Raw genomic sequence first — 9,821 nt, forward strand, 5'->3', positions numbered from 1 at the left:
ACACAACAGGAATTAGTGTCTTGGTATGAAAAAAGAGAACGCTAATGTTCACATGGAAATGTAACAGGCCAAGAATAGCCAAGAAGTTATTGAAGAATAACACAGAAGTACTCACGCCACTGGACAGAGAGACTTATTACACAGACAGAGGAATTAAACTGGGACACTGGCACAGGGCCAAAAAAAAAGGACTACCAGTTTCTTTCAAAGATCACTGACTAAGGCAAAAAAACCCCAAAAAACAAAAAAACAACTGTACTATGGATTTTATAACATGCAGAAGCAAAATATATGACAATAATAACACTACGGATCAGCAAGGAGAAATGAAAGCATACTCCTGTAAGGTTCTTATACTATATGTAAAACTGTCTATTATTTGAAGAAAGAATGATAAAGAAGTATATTGTAAATCAAAGCACAACCACTAAAACAACAGAATAGGTACAGCTAAAAAGCCAGTAGCAGAGATAAAATGGAACCATTAATATAAGGGGTGAGTAGAAAAATACAGCAAGACGGTAGATTTAAGCCAAACAATATTGATAGCTATAAAAAATAAAAATGGTCTAAACCAGTCCTGTACAACAGAGCCTTCTACAAGGAGAACTTGAATGGTAGCTAGTGTGACCAAGGAACTCAAGTTAAAATTTTAACTTAAGTTCAGATAGCCACATGCAGCTACCTACAACTGTATTAGACAGCTGGTGCAACTACTCCAATTAAAACATGAGACCCATAATGCTGTCTGTCTGCAAAAACTCACTTTAGATATAAAGATAGAAATAGGTTAAATGTAAGTGGATGGGAAAAGATATGCAAACACTAATCAACATGGAGCTGAAGAGCATGTATTCATATAAGAGCGAGAAAAATTCAGAATCAGGACTGTTACCAGGGAAAAAGAGGGACATTTCATGGTAGCAAAAGGGTCACGCTATCAAGAATAAAAACAATAAAATGTATTAATAGATATGTTCAATAGTAAGAGCTTCAAAACATATCAACCAAAATTGATTAAACTAAAAACAGAACTAGACAAGTCTTCAATCAGGGTTGGATTTCAAACACTCTTTTCACTGCAAATGAGGGGGAAAAAATCAGTTAAGTATACAGAAGAAGGGAACAGTGCTATTAGTCAAGCTGATTGTTTAACATTTATAGAACACATTTACAGCAGCAGAACATATTCTTTTCTGCTAAACATGGAACATTCATGAAGACCACATGCTAGGCCATAAAATAAGCGTTAAATGTAAAAAGGTCTGAAATATTCAATGAGTTATATCCTCTGATCCAATGGATTTAAACCACAAATCATAGTAGTTGAAAATTTGTGGAAAATCCCCAAATAACTGGAAGTTAGAAAACATACTTCCAAACAACTAATAACTCACAAGGGAAAGAAATACTTTGAACTAAATGAAAATGAAAATACAATCATCAAAATCTCTGATATTTCACCCAAACCAGTACTTACAAATTTATAGTTCTAATTGCATACATGTAAAAAAGCCTTAAAAGTCAATATTCTAAACTTTCACTTTAAAAAACTAAAAAGGAAGAAATTAAGTCCAAATAAAAGGAAGGAAAAAAATGAAGATAAAAGCAAAAATCAATGAAAAAGAAAAGTGGGGAAAAACAGTGAAACATTAATAAAATAAAAAACTGGTTCTTTGAGAAGACCATTAAAATAGCTAGACAGATTCTAATGACATTAAAATGATAGTAGAGGAATATTATGAACAACTTTATGCCAATAAATTAAAAGACCAAAACAATGGACAAATTCTTTGCAATACACAAACTATTCATACCAAAGCTTACTCAGGAAGAAATGAATAGGCGTATAACTATTAAAGGAACTGAAATGGTAGCTAAATTTTGCTGACACAACTCCTTGCTCAGATGGCTTCACTCGTGAATTAAACCAAACCTTTAAGGAAGAAATAATACCAATTTTACACGGAATCTTCCAAAAAACAGAAGATGAAAAAATACTTCCCAACTTATTTTATGAGGTCCTGATACCAAAACTAGAGAAAGGTATTATTACAGAAAACTACAGATCAATATCGGTCATGAACATGGAGGCAAAAACTTTTAGCAAAAATGTTAGTAAATCCAATTCAGTAGTGTATTAAAAAAATACATAATAACCAAGTGCAATTTATCTGAGGAATGAAACAGCACTTTGTTATTTTAGTATTGATTGTTATAATTCACTATTTTAAGACTGAAAATGATAGTGTTAAGAACAGTTCAAAAAATAAAAAACCCACCTGGCAAAATTCACACAATCCTTGATAAAAAAAAAATTCTCATGTATTTAGGGATAGAAGAGAATATTCTCAACCTGATAGTGGGCACCTATAAAAAAACCTAAGAGCCTAGACATCCAGCTTAATGGAAACGACCAAATACTTTCCCCTCAAGACTAGGATGGAGAAGGCAATGGCACCCCACTCCAGTACTCTTGCCTGGAAAATCCCATGGACGGAGGAGCCTGGTGGGTGCAGTTCATGGGGTTGCGAAGAGTAGGACACGACTGAGCGACTTCATTTTCACTTTTCACTTTCATGCATTGGAGAAGGAAATGGCAACCCACTCCAGTGTTCTTGCCTGGAGAATCCCAGGGACGGGGGAGCCTGGTAAGCTGCCGTCTATGGGGTTGCACAGAGTCGGACACTACAGAAGCGACTTACCAGCAGCAAGACTAGGAATGAGGGAAGGATTTTGACTGTTACCACTTATCTTAAGTACTGGAGGTCTTAGCTCACGTGACAGACCAAGTAAAAGAAATAAAAGGCATGTAGATTGGAAAGAAGGAAAGAAAACTGCCTGTTACATATGACATGATGGTACACCTAAGAAAATCTCAAGGAATCTATTAGAAAGATGTCTGAACTAATTGAATTTAGCCAAGTCACATGACACAAGGTCAACTTTATGTTTGCACGCGAAGAACAAACAACTGAAACTTTAAATTCCATATAATCTGTAGAGACAGAAAGCTTATCAGTGGTTGCCTGGAGCCTGTGGTAGGGATTGGGATAAATACAGGTTGGGGCAAAAGGGGACAGGCTGGAGTGATGGAAGCGTTCTACATCTGGACTGTAGTGATGAGCTCACGGATGGATACATACAAGTATACGTGTGCTGCGTGCTAAGTTGCTTCAGTCGTGTCCAACTCTGTGACCCCATGGACTGTAGCCAGCCAGGCTCCTCTGTCCATGGGATTCTCCAGGCAAAAATACTGGAGTGGGTTGCCATTTCCTTCCCCAATTTGTCAGAATTCATCAAAATGTTCACTAAAAATGGGTGCATTTTATTGTATGTAAACTATACTTTAGTGAGTCAATTAAAAACACAGATCGGGTCTTACCTGATGGCTCAGCAGCTAAGACTCTGAGAGCCAATGCAGGAGATAAGAGTTCAATCCCTGGTCAGGGAAGAGCCCACATGCCACCCAGCAACTAAGCCCGTGTACCACAGCTACTGAGCCTGTGCTCTACAGCCAGGGAACCGCAACTCATGAGCCCAGGTTCTGCAACTACTGAAGCCCGCACGCCCCAGAGCCTGTGCTCCACAACAATAGAAGCCACTGCAACGAGAGCCTGTGCATCGCAACTGGAAGAGTAGTCCTTGCCTGCTGGAACTAGAGAAATGCCCAGGCGGCAACGAAGATCCAGCACAGTCAGAAATGAAAACAAATAAACAAATAAAATTATAAAAAAACTAAAACACAGATCAATGGGATACAATAAAAAAAAATCCATAAAAAGTGCACTATAAATACAGATGATCAATTTTTGACAATCACAGCTCTCAGTACACAACAGTGAATTATGGATAATCTTAAAAAAAAAGTGAGATGTAAATCTCTGCTGGAATTAAAAAAAAAAGACAATCCCCCACAACTTAATTTTACTTTTCATACAGAAATTAATTCTAGGTAAAAATTAAATCTAAATCTGAGAAGCAAAACAAAATTTCTATAGGATAACAGGAGTGTATTTTCATGACTTTGGTAAATCAAAGTTTATTAAAAGGACATAAAAAGCACTAACATAATATCTTTCATTGAAAGACTGATCAAATGGATATATTAAAAGTAACAACCCTTCATTAAAAGATCCAGAGAGTGAAAAGGATAGTCACAGAGTGCGAGAAAGTATCTGCAATAGTCAGATGCAACAAATGACTACAGAATCTATAATATCCAGAATACATACATCACACCTGTAAGTCAATGAGAATATGACTAACAACTCAATAAAAATGAACAAGATTCTCAAACAGGCAACGTATCCAGATGACCAATAAAGATATGAAAATGTGTTCAGTAGCTGTAGTCATATGGGAAACAGGAATTAAAACCAGAATAAGGCAGTACCACCAATCCTCCAACACAGCTAAAATTTGAGACTGATGACATCTAATGTTGTAGGGGATATGAAGCAACCAGAACTCCCAAACACTGCTGGCAGGAACATTAACTGACACAATACTTCAGAAGACATCTACTAGAGTTAAGATACATATTTCTTCTGAGCCAGGAATTTCCCTGCCAATTCCCAAACCCTGACTAGAAACAACCACAATTCCAACAGTAGAATAAACTGTGGTGTATTTATCCAATGGGATACTTATTGTACAGAGATGAAAAAGAATAAACCATCATTACATGAAATGACATAGATGAACCTCACAAAGTATGAATCGAATAAGCAGATACAAAACAATATCTACCAATTCCATTTAAATACAGTTTAAAAAAACTATAGTGTTAGAAGTTTATCAAAAAATATCAGTTGCTAAGAAATAACATATGCTTACCATATGAAAGTACCATTCTAAGTAATTTTTTACGTATTTTAACTTGATTTTCACAACTCTGTAATTAGAGGCAACTAATTATCCCAAATGTGCAAATTTAGTCACAAAGAGGTTAAATACTTTGCTCAAGGCCACAGAGCAACTACGTGTTAGACCTGGGATGTGAAGGCAGCTAGACTGGCTGGAGACCTTGCAGTCTAAACGCTACATTGCCGCTCAGTGGTAGAGCTTTAATGGAAACACAGAGGAGGAGGGCAAATGAAGCAGGGAGAGGTAAGAGAAGCGGGATTACTAAGTTCCCATCTCCCAAGAAAACAAGCACTAGATAATGCCTCAAATTGGGGGATGGGGTGGGGGAGAAGAGAAGGGATCAAGAATTAGCAGTACATGTGTGTTAACGAAAAAATCTGGAGGACAGATCAGAAAAAAACAGCTAAAACCATCACAAAAGTAGAAACCTCTAGGGAGTGAGTCAGAGTGGACCAGGGAACTGTTAATACTTAACTATTAAGAAAAAATACTTAGCTATTACAGAAAAAAACCACACACACATTGCTTTGGTAAAAGTAATTTTGAAAGGTTTTAATAAGATCTAAATATTTTAAAAACGCTATCATGTATTGAGCCCCAGTGTCCCTGGCACTTAGCTGAACATTTGAAAAGGAGTATCTCATATGGAGTTGGTGCCAGTTATTACTACGATTTTGCTGATGGGGAAACAGATTCAGAGTTAACCAGCTGGCAGGTGGCAGTGTCCATGTCTGGACCACCACCAGGGAAGATGAAGGTCTAGAAGTCAACAAAGCAGCAGGGATGAAAGGATATTCAGGAGTCCTGGACAGAAGCAAGTGACTCATGTTGGCTTCAGGGAGAAGGGACAGTAGGAGGGGGATCTGGAATGGATGCCCAGGATTCTGGCTTGAGTACCTGAGGACACGTTGGTCCTTTTCTCTACCACAAGGTCCATGGAAAGAGGAGCAGAGGGCCAGGCCTCTGACAGGGAGCTCCTGAGCTTAGTCACAGATATGCGGAGCTCCAGTATGTTTGGGAAAGGCACAGAGGACTCAGGCAGGATGCACGAGGAAGACCTATGGGTGTGAACTCAGCAGAGGAGGGGCAGGCAGAAGACTGAAGAGCATGCAAAGACACAGGGAGAGAAAGAACACCCGTGGCCTGGGCCCGCAGCCTGTCCAGCCTCTGGGCCACCCGTCCAACACGCCCTGTCCCCCATGCGACTCACTGCCCTAAACATCGCCAATAGCTCCCTTTCACTCTTCAAAAACTTTTGTCTCTAGACTATCTTCTGAAATATAATCTACTCATTTATCAATATTGAGATGTCAGGGCTTCTAAGTGCCTCATATTTTCACTGTGAGGTACCTTGGGAACTGGCAGAGCCCTGGGCCAGGGTCAGGCCCTGGCTACATGCTCTCACCAGGCCTCCACATTCCTCCTTCGGAGCACAGAAAATGGCCAAAGAACTCATTTTCTGTGCTTTGGTTACACAGTATGTCTCTCTCCGTCTTGGAAGGTACCTGAGGGCAGGAGGGGCTTTTCAACTTTTCCTGAAAAGCTCTAAATAATACTCTGGGCTTTGTGGGCCATGGGGTCTCAGTCACAGCTATACAACTCTGCCCTTGAGCCGGAAAGCAGTGGAGACCACATATAAATGAACAGGTATGCTGTGTTTTGGTAAGGCTTTATCTTTGAATTGAGAGGTGGACCAAAAGGCCATGGTCTGCTGAGCCCTGCTCCGAATCACCAGCACCCAGGCTAGCATCTGGCATACAGCCGGCACTGGATGAGCAATAATGAAAGGAAACAGCCCTTGGCTTTGTCAGTGAGACGGAAGCAGGTCCTGAGGGAAGGTGATTTCAGCAGAGCAGGGGGGTGGGATGGTTGGCAGAAGGCTGAAGAAGCAGTAAGCTCTTGTTCCAGAGCCCCCAGTTTGCCCAGCAGGCCTGGGGAATGGCCCTGTCTAAGGGGAGCAGGGCTGGGGAAGGAGTCGGGGGTTGCTCCCGAGCTCAGGCGTGTGTGGGGCTGATTGTGAAGGAGGAACACATGTGCCAAGGATAGAGAAACGGGAGGGTGGAGGAGATGACGGGAAAGCCTCAAATCGCTCTTTCTGTGAGACATTCACCCAGACTAAATGGGGAAGACAGCTGGGCTTAGGGACTGGGTGCGCGGCCAAACAGGGAGGCCTGGCCGCCCAGGACAGGGCCACAGACCTCCTTGTCAGCCCCCCTCTTCCCTGGCGAGGCGGCACCTCTAACAGAGCTGGCGGTGGGGCTTGAGGCGCTGACTAGTGTGAGGAGTGTCGCTCCCTGAGGCAGCAGCAGGGCCTACTGGCACTTCCTGTCCCTTCACTTTCCCACGCAGGTAGTGACAGGCAGGCCTAGAGGAGGATGAGTTCACACATCAAACTTGCAGACATGCCCAGTCCTTTCCTGAAGAACATTCAAAGTCACTCGAACTTCAAAGAGTCAGTGGTGGTTTCATCTTAATGCCTTCAAATGTGGACGTGCACGCTGTGAATTATGTCCCCATTAGGCAGAACAGAATTTTTCTTTAAGTGGAAACAACCAATTGGGTGAGGATTTGCATAGCAGCTACCTAGTTTTATAAGCTTAACAAGAGTATTAAAAGACACAAAACACAACTTCTTACAGAGGAAGTGTTAACAGTACGAAGTTTAAACAGCCTGAAAAATTTAGAGTCAAAAACCTATAGCCAGTCAGTTTCACTTTTCCTATGAACCAGGTACCTCCAAAAGGCTTACATTTTGGTATTACTCTGTTAATTCATCACAGCTACTGGAATGTGCAGCCATAGTGCTGAAATGTGTAAGAAGGGTTCAGACTTCAAACTATTTTTCAGGAAGAGCTAAAGCCATCTAAAGTATCTTTTAGTTGACATGCCAGAGGAAAAAAGCATTAAGATCTATTTCTTCTGCCTTATTTCAAGGTGAAATCTGCTGTTCCTATTCACAGATTGAAGGCTCTATGTATATTCTAATAAGTAAAACTTTAATTCCATACTTTCACTCTCAAGTTCTCACTCCTCACAAGTTAAAAGATGATTTTCCTAAAACACATCAATCCTTGCTCTACTGTTTCAAGTTCTTCTCGAGATGATGGTAATCACTGTCTCCAAATTCACTAGCTTTTAGAATGGGGATGCCTACCCTTGTAACACACCTTTGTTTGAAAGGACTTTTCAGTACACCTTTAGATGCATTTTCAGTAAACATAACCTCTTACCCTATTGTTGGGTTGATGTTCGGATCAAAACTGTCTTCCACGAACCGCCACACAATGCTTGATTTACCCACACCTGTATCCTGAAATACAACGAGAGAGGTGAAGAAGAAAAAGTTACTTGCTGGCACATACCAAAAACTGCCTTGTGCCCCAAGTTCAGGATTTTGGATAAATCATCCTGGATAGGTGAATTTTAAAGAAATGCAAAGGAGGTTTTCATAAAAATTCAGCAGAGTAATGATAAGATTTCAAAATGTATTGTAGGAGAGGATATCTGAGTTTACAAAAGATGTGAGGATCTTCTGAAAGACCCCAAGTTTCTGCGTAGTGTGCAAAGTGACAAACTCAATTGATCTCTAACAAGTCTACGTTAAGAATGAACTCTTGAACTACTTCTGAGTAATTCCTGATACATCCCAGCCCCACCCAATATGGGAAGGGGTAAGACTAAGTTATTGAAATCTTTCTCAGTCTTTAAAGCGGCAACTCTGGTAAGAGAGCATCAACTTCAGAAAGTATGCTCTGAAATCGCAAAGTTGCCTTGACAAGTTAGGCAGCTGAAGCTTCAAACCAGTTTTGGGGGCTTTTTGATTTGAATGTCCCACTCCCACCCCAGGAAGGTAAATCTGCGTTAAGTATCAGGGATATTCCACAAGTTCAAAAACACCAAGCAGACAGGAAAGCAGACTAATGCTGCTTGTAAAACAGAAGACCTGTTACTAGTCTTACTTTGCAAGCCTTGGCCAACTCCTAACTAGTACCTAGGAAAACTATTTAAGACTGCTCTTAACCCAAAAGCAATGGAAGGGCAGGGAGGACTCTTTACCCTTTGGGGGGCAGGAAGAGTCCCTGGGCACCAGGGAGGGGCAAGGGTGAACCCTACCGACAGCAAAATCCTTCAGGAGGGTGCGGCCAGGTGGGCGGGATGGCCCAGGGGGCAGAAGCGAGGCTCCGGACAGGTAGGCGGTGTTCCGCACCCAGTCTGGGGCAAGGGGCGGAGGGGACGTGGGCACGCCCTGGTCTGCGGCCCGCCCGGCCTCCCGCGGCCCTCCCGGTCGGCTCGCCGCCACTCACCCCCAGCAGACACACTTTGAGCTCCCTCAGCGCCATGGCCTGGGAGCCAGGGGCGCGGGCCCGCCGCCGCCTTAAGTTAAGAAGGGAGAGGCCCGGCCCAGCACAAGCATCCCCCGGCGCCGCCGCCGCACGGCCTAGCCCCGGCCGCGGGGCGCGCAGAGGCGGCGGCCGCCCGTTCGCTGGCCCTCGGCCCGGCCCGTCCGTCGCCAGCCGCGCGGGGTCCGTCTCAGCAGCCCGGACGGTGCCGCGGGTTCCCGGGGGCCACCGCAGCCGCCATCTTGAGACGCCGGCCGGGTCACCTGACCTCCCCGCCCACTTCGGCAGCCACCTTCGCCGAGAGGGCGGGGCCGGCCGGCGCAGCGAGGCTTGCGGGGAGGCCCGGGCTCGAGGGCGGGGCTAGCAGTGAGGGGGCGGAACACTAAGCCATATGCCCCGCCCCTATCACTCAGGCCCCGCCCCTCAGGCGCCGGCCCCGCCTCCAGGTCATCCCAAGATGGCGGGTGAATGGGGTCCAGCTCCTGGGGCGCCCCCTCCCCTTCAGCCGGAACAACCCCCGAGGCCCGAGGACCCCCACAACAGTCCCTGAGCCCACCTGCCGCAGCCCCCTCGTAACTCCTTGTGTGTCTCTTGGTTTTCAGAGATGTCCCT

At 43.5% G+C, this 9,821-nt stretch overlaps 1 protein-coding gene across 2 annotated transcripts in view; it reads right to left on the reverse strand.

Moving 5' to 3' along the window:
- Positions 1-9,313, reverse strand: part of RAB22A (RAB22A, member RAS oncogene family) — a 53,258-nt gene extending 43,945 nt beyond the window's left edge. For both annotated transcript variants that reach the window (XR_009740420.1, XM_061437054.1), the window contains exons 1-2: positions 9,174-9,313; positions 8,100-8,179 (exon numbers count right to left, since the gene is read on the reverse strand). Coding sequence is in view for 1 of the 2 variants with exons in the window: in XM_061437054.1 (XP_061293038.1) it covers positions 8,100-8,179; positions 9,174-9,209 (116 nt within the window). In the remaining variant the exon portion in view is untranslated. The remainder of the gene's footprint in view (positions 1-8,099; positions 8,180-9,173) is intronic.
- Between the last annotated feature and the right edge of the window lie 508 nt (positions 9,314-9,821).

The sequence above is a fragment of the Bos javanicus genome, chromosome 13 (assembly GCF_032452875.1).
Source record: "Bos javanicus breed banteng chromosome 13, ARS-OSU_banteng_1.0, whole genome shotgun sequence".
Lineage (NCBI taxonomy): Eukaryota > Metazoa > Chordata > Mammalia > Artiodactyla > Bovidae > Bos > Bos javanicus.